The sequence below is a fragment of the Ipomoea nil genome, unplaced genomic scaffold, assembly GCF_001879475.1.
Source record: "Ipomoea nil cultivar Tokyo-kokei standard unplaced genomic scaffold, Asagao_1.1 scaffold2167, whole genome shotgun sequence".
Lineage (NCBI taxonomy): Eukaryota > Viridiplantae > Streptophyta > Magnoliopsida > Solanales > Convolvulaceae > Ipomoea > Ipomoea nil.
Genome location: NW_017618595.1, coordinates 289,724 through 303,861, shown reverse-complemented (window position 1 = coordinate 303,861; position 14,138 = coordinate 289,724). Strand labels below are relative to the sequence as shown.

The window sequence follows — 14,138 nt, the reverse complement described above, 5'->3', positions numbered from 1 at the left end:
CCGTGTGGCGTTGCTTCTCATCTTCATGCGTCTCATGGGGTCTAGGCTTCTCCTTCCTATTCATCTTAGTCTCCATCGCTTCCAAGTTCATCATTTCTAACTTTCCTCTTCTTTGCCTCTTCGAAGGTAGATGGGGCTACCATCACTCTGAATACACCGACCTCGCATTCCAACACTTCGTACTCCAAAACTCCCCGAAGTTGACTCTTGATTCTTTAATCTTTGAGGATCTCTATCGCGCTGATTCGGGGATGTCCACTTGGCGTGAGTTGACTTCTTCTTAGCGATTCCGCGACTGCTCTTGTCATCCCTTCATGAGCGAGAGTCTTCAAGTCTTGATCTTTAAAATCTAATCGACGTCTTGGCTTCTTTCGGACTTTAGTAGCGTGAAACTTAGACTTCAACCCTGGAGATAAGCGCAGATTTGAACGGAGACTGCACGAAAGTCTACACGAAAGAAGAACATACCAGAAAAAGTTGTAGAAGTTAAAGCAATTTCTCAGGAGGCTGAGTTGAATGAAGAAAGCAGTGATGAAACGCCTCTCGATAAATTAACAGCAAGGATGAAGACGAGACAAGAAAAATTGATGAAAGAAGCACAAGAACTAGTAGTGCAAGAAGCTTCCATCACTCAGTCTGAGCAGAAGGAAGTCTTGGATAAGGCTGATCTCGAAAGTGCACAAGAACTTATAAAGCAAGGAGCCTCTGCCATTCAGCCCAAAATTATGAAAGTTATTGAAAAGGAAGACCTGGACAAAGCACAAGAGATGATAGCACAAGAACGCTCTAATGTTGAACCATCCTGCAAAGAAGCCGCCACTTTACCCTTTGTTGGGTATGGAGGAGTAAAACCTAAAACCCCACTTGTGCCATATGTTGACTCCCCGTCAAGCTCAAATGATTGGATTGAGGAGTCTTCACCTGATCTAATCCCTCCACAAGAACGCACTAATACAGAGAAGGTCGAAATAACTCTTACACAAGAACCTGTTGAAGTGGAAAGGGACGAAAGTCTAACTCAAACCTCAAAGATTGATCACTCAAGTCTCCCACAAGAACCTCACAAACCAGCAGAGACGAAAGGAGTGATCAACGGGCATACTCTTCCGGAAGACCAGGCTCTCCACCAAGTGGTTACACATGAATATCATCGAGTTCTTAGTTGGCAACAATGGAGAACTTCACATCTTGAAACTCTCGTTGAAAGACTTAACAATATGTGGGAAGAAGAAAGGTTCGCTTTTAAGTGGCTAGAAACTCAAGATGTTTATGAAGCCACAAGACTTGAAATCATACATCGAATCTACTCTTACAAACTGACCAATTGATGTGTTGCCAAAGGCAAAACCCCATCCATAAATCTTGCGATCGCGAAACCAACTCTTCATAAGGAAACTGCGGAAGAGTTGAAAACATTAAGGGATGTCATGAAAAATTGCAGAGTCAGAGATGAGCTTGCAAGATTGAACCGCAATGACCCGTCAGCTTCTACAAGCTATAAGCCACATCGTGATCCTAATCCAAGTTCTTCAAATGATGTTGGCAATAGTGATGAAGACGAGGACAATGGTGACGAAGATGAAAGTGATCAAAATGACCCGAACCAAAAGGATCAAGATGCTGATAATGATCATAGTGATGATGAACATTATACTGGTGGAAACGATAAAGATGATCATGATGGTGATGATCAAAATGATAATGACAGTAATCATGGCGATGATCACAATGCTAGGAATACAATGATCGTTAACTCAAATAGCAGGTCGAATGATTCTGACTCGAAAGAACAACAACACGAACCATCCAACTCGGGTCTTGCTAGAAAGAACATTCTTCAGATGCTGATGATGGTGAACTAAGTCCAAGATCAGCCAGCGATGGAAATTTGGATGCATCACTCGCTGCGAGACAAGACGACTCTGGTCACCAAGAAATGCATGAACATGATCACCATGCTCCCTCAGCTGATAGCCTTAGTACAACAGTGATTCTATCAGCACTCGGCAAGCTTAGAGTTGAAAGTGATGCAAATTTCAAGGAGTTGAGGAAGACACTATGGCATACCAAAAGAGCAAGTGTTGAAACTATAAAATGTTTCTCCTCCGAAGGAAAAGCAACCCGAGAGCAAATTTCTGCTCAAAATACCTCTTCTGACCAAGTCACAAATTCAGCAATCAATGATTTCGCTAAAGAAGTGGAACATCTACTTTAAGATTTGGTACTAGTCCGGGCAAATCAACAGAAGCTTGAAGAAAATCAAGAAAAAATCCTCAAGGAACATCATCACATGAAGCATTCAAATTACAACCTTAAGGAAAGAATTAATCTTGCATGCACGAAAGTTGACTTGGTACATGATGATTGTAACACCCCCCGAATTTTACCAACAATTTAAAACTTAATTTAAAATATTAATAGTCTAATCATCAAGCATCATAAAGCGGAAGCTAACATAATTCGGGAAAGTGCTATGCCACACCCATAAAACTACTGGTGCACAGGCTAAGTCTACAAATCCAATCAAAACATAACAATTATCTAAGGCACCCAGGCCGCAAACTAAGGCACACATGCCATATCTATCTAAGGCTCACAGGCCAACATCTAACAGGAAGGAAGGCAAGGCTACGCTAACTAGAGTCCACATCTTGCGCGCTCTCAGATCTAATCAAAACCTGTAATACAAGCGATAACACCCGGTCAGCGAATAAAGCTGGTAACCCACCAATACGCGTTAAGTATTAATATATATACATAGTTATAGGCAAAACCATTTAGAACTGAGGAATACAGTATATATCATTTGAAAACTAAGAAATGAGACAACAATTAACATATCACGCTCTCAATAAAGATCAAGACCAAGAACTTCAATTAAAGCAATAGGGACCAAAAAAAAAAAAGCGACAACCACAACTCTAAAAGCAACCTACCATTCACAAGGTAGAGTTCATCATAGACATACTCATAAGCAGGAAATACAACAAGCACATAATGACAAGTTTGACGTTCCAACCTTATGCCTTGTTCCAACCTTATGGTTACTCCCAACCTTATAACTAGTTCCAACCATTACCTCCTAGTGCCACCCTGTACTTCTGAGTCCAACCTTATTCCGCCTGGGACTGTCATCCCCCACCAATCTCATAATATTACCACCGATCTCTCAGTACACGAGGGTACCGTTAAATAACACAATATTACCACCGATCTGGTGAGCAAAGCTCAATAATATTACCACCAATCTCATTCATAGTCACATAGAGTCATTATCAAGAGGATTGGGGCTCATCAATAGCTCAATCAAGTATCAACAAAGGGTACAACAATTTGAACAAGATAACATCATAAGAATCAACCAAGAGGTTTCAATAAAGACATGAAGCAATACTCAACAACAATGGACTTCAATCCAATGCCAAAATGATTGACAACACGAGTTTCCAACCCTCAACAAGAAGGAACAAACCCTACATACTAGCATAACAACATCAAACTTGCATGCTCATCAAATGGATAAACCAAAATGGATCCAACGAACCTTTAAGACTCATATTAGTCAAACGAATCACAAGGTTAGACCCTTAGCATGATTCAAGACACCAAATCCAAACATGGATTCCTAAGACATACGAAACATCAACAACTCTCACAAAAGCTTAATAATCCAACAACGGGATGTCAAAACATCAAATACCAAATGGAAAGGATCACGGGGAAACAATTCCCCGCATCACCACAAACGTTCCTCGCGGGTGGGACCACGGGTAAGCCCCCACCCGTGGGCCTGCCCGCGGGGTACAACCCACAACACCTTCGTTCCCTACGGGTGGGGCGGCGGGGAGGCCACTGCCCGCCGTTCCGCCCATGGGGTACCACCTGTATACACAATTTTCGCTTCGGGGAAATTCATCAACAAAGCCATGTTCAAGTCTAGAACACTCAAAACCTCACATACAACAAAGATATGACTTGAACCCAAGAATAGCTCAAAGAAAAGCATTTAAGAACCCTAAATGCAAGCTCTAAACATGCATTATCACAAGATCATGCATCAAATCACTCACAACATCAAGAATCATCAAATAGAAGCCAAGAAATATCAATAGCAAGTATAAAATAGGTTTTGTAGAGCATAGGTTACCTTTGTAGACCAAAAACCTCTTTCTTCTTACCCTCCTAAGCTTTTTCTTGAAGCTCTTCCTCACTAAGGGCTTTTCACCCAACCAAACCACAAAGAAACACCAAAATAAGATAAAGATACCTTAAAAAACTAACTAAAAACACTAAACAACCTAAGATCTTACCCTTTCCTATGCTAGGGAGAAAGAAAGGTGGAATCTTTAGGTGGAACCTTGCAAGGATACAAAACCCTTCTTTTAGCTTGGAGAGAAAGCTAAGATTTCTTTTAGAGAGAATGTGGAGGTTTTAAGACTTGGCTAGCATGGGAAATGAATGAAATTTCTTGCTAGGGAAACTTGAGCATCAAACATGTGTGAAAGGTCAACTTTACCCTTACTAAAGTTAGGAAGACAACATGGTTGAGGTACAAAGCATAAGGCACGAGGTACACATGGTTGACTAAGGAGACTAGTCAAACTCTAGCCCCTCGACTATTAAATTTTAGGATTTAGAAAGAAATAATCCAAGGAAAGCAAGAATTAATTCCTCAATTAATCACAATTAAGGTTTAGATTTATGGGGTGTCACAATGATCTCTTTCGTGTTGGTAAAAATCAAATGGCCTCTTTGAACTATGTACGAGACATCTCAATTTCTCTTCGAACTCTCACTCAACCTCTGTCCTCGGCAACTGATGATGACAAAAAGGGGAAAGAAGAGACAGAGATGACGATGGCAACCCCGAAAGAAGAAATAAAGGTGGAAACAATAGAAGAGATGAAAAAGAAAATAACTCAAAAAGAGATGGATGAAGTTCTAGCAAACTCATCCTACCTCCATTCTTTGGGTTATCTCAATGAACCCGTCAGGCCAGTCAGAAGCAAAGGGAGTAAATTTGAAAGAAATGGATGCGTGACAAATCTATAACATTGGATGCAGAAGGACAGTTCCTCCCATTCGAACCATATGTTGCCGGAAGTGGAAAACGCTTTGAGGAATGCAACATACCTGTCAGTATGAAAGGACGAGAAAATCTAGCCAGACAAGAATATCAAAGAGCCTGAAACAAAGAAATAAGAGAAGAAAATGAAAAGCGGGGGCAAGAAGTAGAAGATATCAAGATGAGAAGTGAACAAGAGCAAGCATATTTTTAGGAAATACAAGAGAAAATAAAAAACCTTAGTGCAGTTGGAAAGGATACTAGCTCTAATGCCAAACACATTGCTGTCTTCAAAATTCATGAAGAATCTGGTAAGAGTTATGTTGAGGGAATGAACTCCATAGAGCTTGTCATTTGGTGGAACAATAGGGTCATTCCAGGATGAAATGTAGTCGAAGCATACAATAACTACACCAACTACATCTTCTCTGATAAGTATGCAGAAGTGGCTCGTGACAAAGAAATCCGAGCATTCAGGAAAATTATCAATGATGAACTCGACTACCAGTCAATGGCAAGAAAATAAGAAGCTCAAGAGAAGGAGTACAAACATCAAAGAAATTTCTACAGAGAGAAAAGTTAATGAACATGTAATAGCTTGATATCTCAACTCTCTTGTAATGCATTAAACATCAAAGAAATTTCTCTTTTTGCAGTTTGTGTTGAGTTTTTATATTATTATCTTGTTTATCTAGAAATCTTTTGTAAACTCATATGTTTGGCTGATGAAAAATTCCTTCGCGGATAATTTCAGTCTTATAGCAAGACTATAGGTTTTGACATCACCAAAAAGGGAGAAATTGTTAGGAACAAGTGCATTTAGATGTTGATGATACCAAACTTACTAGGAATGTAGACCCCTCTTTTACTCTCGTTATTTTGCCTCTTTCGTGCTAAACGAAAGTTGTTACAACTCACCATGTGATTCGTGCTCAGTAGCATATTTACACAAATCAGAGTCGTATTTAGTAAGTTAGAACTGTTTGAAGAAGATAGAAGATCAAGACAAGATCGAGAGATAAGCTAAGACTGAAATCATGGAAGGGTACGGTCCATCTCTCGTGTATTAAAAACTCAACGAAAGATAAGGACAATCTTTCGTTACCCTATTGTAACACCCTGTGTTACGACCCCCAATTATTTAATCACTTACCCTAAAAAGAGAATTAAAAACCCGTTAATCAACTAAGAAAGGTCCACCATAGTCCATGGGCCCACATCCCTATAACCAATCCCTTAGTCCTATAAGGAATAGAATTAGCAAGCCCATAGTATTTCGACCCCAATTAGGACTCTTGGAAAAATATATATATATAAATAGGGTCATAAGAGGCACCTAGATCACACATCACAAATAATCTTTCACCACACAAGAAGTTCCAAGAATCCCCTTAGGAGAAATCAAGAAAGAATAAATCTTAAAGAAAGACCCTTCATAGCCAAGGAAATTAATTAAGGCTAAGAGGTAACCCATGTCTCAACAAAACCTATTTTCTTCGCTATAATCTCCTTCCTTGCCTCCCTCTATATTCTTGTGTCTTGATTGAATTCTTCTATGATAATTATGTTATGTTCTTGATGATTGATAAGATGATTTATATGCTTTCTTGATAATCTTGATGATCTTGATAATAAAAAGAAGTTCTTGATTATGATGTGATGATTCTTGAAGAATCTTGATATTTTCTTGATGTTAAAGATAAAATATGTTCTTGATGATTTGGGTGGGATCAGAGCCCTGGGTTGGATTGGGAATTTGTATTGTGATGTTCTTGGTTTATATTTGGGTGGGAATTCGCATGTTCGGGTGTTTTTTATATTTAGAAGTCGTAATAGGATAAGACCTACATGATTCTTGCTTTTGATCCGTTAATTGCTTACGTGGTGTCGTTATTTGCGTTTAAAAGTGTCTAAGCATGGTTTCGGGTTCCACAAAGGTTCCTGGGATGAATATATGAGAAAAGAGCCAGTGGGGGGTAGGGGAACCTACCCGCTGCCCAATAGGGCACTGGCCGGCAGCGGGCAACCACCGGGCAGCCGGCTGCCCGCCGGTAACCCGCTGCCCGGAACAGTGCCCTCCGGCGGGTGACCCCCACCCACCGGCTACCCGCTGGTCCGTACCCCACCCCGGGTCCCCGGCTTCCCCGTTTGATGTTTCCCATCCCTCGTGGTGTCCCAACGGACCCCGTTGTCGTGCCTAAGTCTAGTTTGATGTTTCGAGTGCCGTTCGTAGGATAAAGGAGTCTTAGGAATTGCATGCTAGTTGAATTGGTAACCCATGGACCTAGGTGGAAGTTGTATGAGCCTATAGGAATTCTTCTTAGTATGTGAATGGTCACGCGTAAGTTTATTTATATGTCTTCCCCCTCCCAATATGCTATTACGTGCTCCTACGTGTTATGTGTTGCATGATCCCCCATTTTGGTTATAGGCCAATCGGGTGGTTCCCGGACTAAGGTTCGGAAGTCGGTTGAAGACCGAATGGATTTTTCCTGGACTGAAGGTTCGGAAGTGGCTAAAGGCCAATGGATTGTTCCTGCGCTAAGGCTCAGAAGTGGCTAAGGCCAAATTGATACACTTCTTGGACTATAGGTCCAAATATGGGCCTCGGTGCTATGACCCACCGGACCTGAACGCGCCAGGACAGTGTGTAGGGCCAATAAGCCGAGGAAGGCTGTAGTCCACCGACTTGACTAATCAGGCGGTGTGTAGGGCTACGGCTGGCTGCGATCCACCGAATGGTGGGACAACGGTGTGTAGGGCCATAGTCTCCGAGGATCTTCGCCCACCGACTGAGTATAGCTCAGCGGTAAGCCATGCTTGATCCGCTATGGTCCATCGACTGTGCGCATCGACGGTGTGTAGGGTCGTAAGTCCCCCATTGTAAAGGGGATCACGGTCCACCGACTGTGTGCGTCAGTGGTGTGTCGGATCATGGTCCGACATTGAGTTCGTCTGCGGTTCTCAAAGGGTTGGTTGCGATCAACTCCCCTCATACCACGGTACTGAGGTAGGGTGCTGTGGGGACGTGTTAATGCTATAAGCATTAACCCTCATGTTCGGGGCATGCGATTGGTCCCGTGGCGCCATCAATAATTATGTGATATGAATGATGTTTGGATAATGATGTGTTTGAATTGAAAAGTGATCTGTGACCTTAGATACGTATTCCTTATGATGTTTACTCTACTTAACTGCTTATCATTGACTAATGTGCTTGTCCCTATTTGCTGAGTCTATTCCTGGTTTTAAAGCTAGAGTCTCCTAAGTATATATCTTCCTACTTCAAAATGATTTTTCCTAATGTGCGTGGGGTTTGTGCTTAATGTGCGTGAGGTTGTGCTTAATGTGTGTGGGGTTTGTACTTAATGTGCGTGAGGTTGTGCTTAATGTCAATAGTTGTTGAAACTTAAAATCTGTGAGTTAATATATTAAAGTGCGTGGGGTTTGTGCTTAATGTGCGTGAGGTTGTGCTTAATGTGTGTGGGGTTTGTGCTTAATGTGCGTGAAGGCTGTGCTTAATGTGTGTGGGGTTTGTACTTAATGTGCGTGAGGTTGTGCAGACGCTATCATTTGTGTAGACGCTGTGTGTAGAAGCTATCATTTGTGTAGACGCTGTGTGTAGACACTATCATTTGTGTAGAAGTTGTGTGTAGACGTTGTGTGTAGACGCTATCATTTGTGTAGACACTGTGTAGGCGCTATCTTCTTCCCGACACACGTTTTTTTTTTTTTATAATTTTTATTGATTTGAGCCGTTATCTAAATTTGATCAACAGCTCAGATCTAACCGCACAACCGCACGGGAAGCTATACCCGCACCTGAACCCTTCCCTATATATATATATATACCTACCTATATTGTATTTCAACGCGTTGGAGTGGTTACTAGCATCTCTCGCTGAACACATATATTTGGCTTTCAGGCACGGATGAGTAGACACCGGAGCGCGCTAGAGATTGGAAGCGTAGAATAGATAGTTTCCCTTTCGGCTTGCGCGTCATGCTTATGTATTGACATTATTAAGGATTTTAGATGGTTAGCCTGTGCACCTGAGTTCTCCAGCTCAAGTGTGGCATAGCACCCCATACTCTTATGTTATTTTTGGAAATTAATGAGAAATTACATTTATTATATAAGTCTTAAAAGTGAAAAATTTCGAGGTGTTACACCTATGACCCGAGACTACAAGTCAAAGCCTGACTTTGTTAGACAAGATTCATATGCTATCAGAAGCATATTTGTCTAAGTCTCATGTTGGGTAAATCATCCTAGACAAAGGGTGTCCTAGGAATGAAATTTCAAATTTCAAGAAGCATTTAATGATAAGTACAATTTGTCTGCACAAGATGACAAAATTGTGGTCAGTTTTTGAAGCCAGCGGCTATACAGTACAGCCGCATTTAAGTCTCCTTACCTAGAGGTCATTACACACTAGTTTTGTTATACTCTGTTGAAATCAAATCCTTTAGTAAGTACAAAATTAATACTTTTTACTTTTCTGCTTCTGAACAATGAAATCATAAATAAGGGAGAAATTTAAAAAATACAAAGGTCATTTTTACATGGATGCATTAAATATAAAATTTTAATATATATACACATATATGTATGTGTATATATATTTGTAGTATATATTTTTATTATATTTATATATATTTTTTGTAATTCCAATTCTTCTTTTTCTTTTTTTGTGGTTAGACCACTTCACGTGGTTTAACGAAACTCTAACTATAAAGGAGACACTTTTAATCCCGTATGTAAGTAACAACCAAATCTAAAGAACATTAGAGGAGCTTAATTTCTAATTTGCTAGCTACTAAATATACTCATCATAATATTTATATCCAAACTCGAAGTATTATGTCTGTGTTAAAGTTCGCCTTTATTTGGATTATATTATTATTTCTGACCTTTATTTAGTTATATATAAGAGACAGTTGATCTCAGGATTTTGAGCAGTAGTGAAAAGTTGATCAATTTTAAATATTTCCCCTGCTATCCTTTTACCTCCTCTCTATAAATTATACTCATCATAATATTTTATATCCAAACTCAAAGTATTATGTTTGTGTTCAAGTTCGCCAAGTATATATTTTGTGTGCTTAATTAATTGATAACGTTGATTTATATACCATAATGTATTGTATCATTAGAAATTGAAATTCCAATGCACTCGTGAAGAAGCATATCAATTTTAGGAATACTGTGCACTACACAAGTTTTAAATCTTTTCTGGTTTATATTAATCAACTAGCGCGGTATTTGAAGAAATTGAATACTTCTCTAAAAACTAGTGAAAATTAATTATAAATTGCATAACTTCAATTCGTTCCGAGAAGAATACGGAACACACATGTTAATATATATATACATATGTAACAACCAAATCCAAACAACATGGGAGGATCGGAGCTTGCTTGCTACCAATGCAGAAATTCTCCACCATGCATGTTTTGATTATATTATTTGTGACCTTTCTTTAGGGTGTGTTTGGAAATCCAGAAAAATTATTTTTCTGGATTTCCAGTGGGAGAGTGTGGAAAATTGAAGTTAACAGAAAATGATTTTCGGTCAAAGGAAAAATAGTTTGGTTTTTCTGGAAAATGACTTCTCCTTTTTTTGGGGAAGTCATTTTCCAGATCCAACTACTTCTTCGTTCTGACTTCTTCCGAGAATGCTTCCTCGACTTTCTTCCGTCATCCTTCACTTTCTACCTTGACTAGTTTTTGACGGAACTATACTGGTTTTTGCGAAAACCAGTACAAACAAGACTTGTTTCTTCAGAAACAAGTAGACAAAGGAAACAAGTCTAGTTTTTAATGGTTTCCCGCGAAAACCAATCTGGTTTGTACTAGTTTCAGTCGAAAACCAGTACACATTTAAAAAAAAAAAATATTTTGTTTGTTATTTGGAAAAAAAATAACTGGACAAAACATAATTGTTGTTAAATATTTTTAAGATAGCAACAATTAAAATTTTAATTGTACAATTCGTCTTATTTTCCAGAAAATGAACCAAAACACAAAGAATGTTTTCTGGATTGTAACCAAATACGAGAAAATTTTCCAAAGAATATTTTTCAAAAAAAAAACACACACACACACACACCCTTAACTAGTTTATATATATATATATATATATATATATATATATATATATATATATATATATATATATATATATATATATATATATATATATATATTGTGTTAGGAACAAGTGTAATTAGATTAGATTTTGATGATACCAAACTTGATAGGATTGTAGACCCTTATTTTCATTTTGTTTTAGAACTTTCGTTGCAAACGAAAGTCATTGTAACTCAACGTATGATTCGCACTATGTAGTACACGAATCTTAGTTGAGGCTAACATGATTGGTCTACTTGAAGACATGAACACAAAGAAAAAAGGGGAGAGAACAACTCAGACCGAAAGATGGAAGAGTCTAACTCTCGGACAGTCATAAAATGACAAGGAAGGTCATTCTTCTAAAGAAAGTACGAAAGATAAGATCAATCTTTCAAGAAATCTTTCCAAGACAGCAAGTATAAGTCAAAATTATAAAGACAACTTTTACTAAGTAAAGCAAGAAGAACGTTGTCTATGTCTCGCAACTGCGCAATCATCCTAGACAAAAAGGTATCCTAGGAATGATATTCACAAAAACCAAGGAGCATTAAATGATTGGTACCATCTTGTAAGTGAAAAGGACAAAAGCCATGGTGCTTTTTATCATCAACGGCTACACAGTACAACCAAATTAATTGCTCCATGGCCACTGGTCATTACACGCTGGTTAATAGGTTTGAAATTTTCATCTCCCTCTAACGGATGAATTTTTCCTTCACCTATCAATACCTCTCTTCACCATTGGAGAATGTGCTAATTGTTCAACAGATTTTATTCTTAGAAAAGCTCTTTAATCAAGTTCATTCATAAGCTTTTCATGATCAGCGTGGTACGTTTGTGAAGTTTTCAAAGAGGTTCATCATAAATCTACACTTCACAAACTTGAAGAAGTCTTGTATCTTTTCTCACGTGAAGATTCATCCAGTCAACAAGACAAGACTTCAACCTGTTGGAGAAACACAACATTATCTTTCCAACACTCAACTCTGAGGAAGAAGTTGATAGAGGCGGAGTAAACTCGAGAAGCAGTTGAAAAACCTACCAAGTAGCTGTCGGACTTAGTGATCAAGGAAGTAATCTTGAAGTAGTTTGTACTAGGAGCGTTAGTGCGAACTCTTTCACAAGTTGTGAAAGAAGAGTGGAGTAGGCTTTGTTAACAGTCGAACCACTACAAAAATCTCTCTTTCTATCTCCCTTTACTTTCAATTGATTATCTTCAGTGCATTGCATATCATACTGACTCAACGTTATTCTTTCGTAACAAAACTGTGCAAGATTCAAACTAAAACAAATTATTTATTCCGTTGTGCATCATTCCAAAATGAGTTGCTTTGAAGAATCGAGTAGAGTCTATTCACCCCCCTTTCCCCCCACACCCCCCCTATAGACTCTCATTTATACCCTACCGGGACCAACAAGTGGTATCAAAGCAAAGTTACCTTGAACTGTAAACACTTTGCCTTTACTGCCTGGTAGATCCCCTCTGAAAATTGTTACAAAATTGTTATTTTCATCCTTGTACATTTTTCTTAAAAAAATGGAAAAAGATCACGCTAACCGTTCTAGGCCTCTTGCCTTTAATCTCTCTAAGTTTGATGATTGGAAAGTCAGGATGCAGGCTCATCTCTCGGCCATACACGATGAAATGTGGGATGTCATAGAAGATGGCCCTATCGTGATAACGATTGTAAATGCACAAGCAGCTGCACAAGGAGAAGATCCTGAAGTGTTGATTCCTAAACCTAAGTCTCAGCTCAAAACGGAAGAAAGGACGAGAACAAATCTTGACAACGTCGCACGAGACATCCTTTACAAATCTCTAGATGACTCACTGTTTTCGAGAGTGCTTAAATACAAAACATCGAAGGAAATTTGGGATACTCTTATGAGTCTAGGTGAAGCAGACGAATATTAGAAAGACAACAAGCTCACGGTAGCAATGAAGAAGTTTGAAGACTTTAAAATGCTTCCAAGCGAGACTGTCGCTGAGATGGAGCTTCGGTTCACGAAACTTATGGGTAACCTCTCAGATCTCGCAAAGGAATTAACTGAGAAAAATGGGTAACCTCTCAGATCTCGCAAACTTATGCCTAAAAGTACTTCGAGGACTTCCAAAGTCATGAGAGATGAAGGTAACGACCATGAGAGATCACCAAGACATTAAGACTACCAACACGACCAAAATCTTTAGTGATCTTATGGCCTATGAATTCAAGCATGAGCCCAAAAAGTCTGAGGAATCAGAAACAAGGAATATCGCTGGTTGCAAGTCAACAACCTTCAACCTCAAGCAGGTCAAACTCTAACCCTACTGATTTCTTATCTAACGAACAGTTTCCCTTGTTTGTGCGTAAGATGAAAATACTCATGAGGAAGAACAACTTTTAAGATCATCAAAATTTCCCAAATTCTTCCAACCGAAGGCAATACGAAAGATCACCTCAGTTTTCAAAACAAGAAATAGTGGATGCACAAGTGCTATGCTATAACTGTCGAAAACCAAGACATTTCAAAGCAAATTGTCCTCATCCTATGGTCCACAAATACCAGGACCAAGAACCTAGCACGAGCTCACCGAAAGATGCTACTGAATCCAGCAAAAGAGGTGGTAAACAAGAGTTAAGTCAACCACGACACGAAAGGAGATGGAAAGTAATGGTTTTAAATGAATCAACTGAAATAGCTGAACCCGAATAATGTAGCTCCTCAAGCTCAAGTTAAGAAAGTACAAGTTCAGGCGATGAAAAGGGACTCTTATGTCTGTATAGCCAAGAGGAAGATTAAGATGATCTATGCCTAATGGCTAATGACGATGAGGTTAACTCTTGAACCTCCTCATCTCATCAAATAGAAACTAGTTCGGATAGTGAAGGAAATCCAAATGAAACAATCTTTGAGATGGTGATGGATTTCAAGGTTATCAAAAACACATACTCCA

The 14,138-nt window shown here is 39.1% G+C and overlaps 1 protein-coding gene across 1 annotated transcript; it reads left to right on the top strand.

Annotated features, from left to right (window-relative positions):
* Positions 1 to 563: 563 nt before the first annotated feature.
* On the top strand, positions 564 to 1,862 carry LOC109150016 (protein starmaker-like). Its single transcript, XM_019297993.1, has 2 exons — positions 564 to 1,234; positions 1,442 to 1,862. Exons 1-2 carry the CDS (start codon positions 564 to 566, stop codon positions 1,860 to 1,862), a joined length of 1,092 nt encoding a protein of 363 aa, XP_019153538.1.
* The last annotated feature ends 12,276 nt before the right edge of the window (positions 1,863 to 14,138 follow it).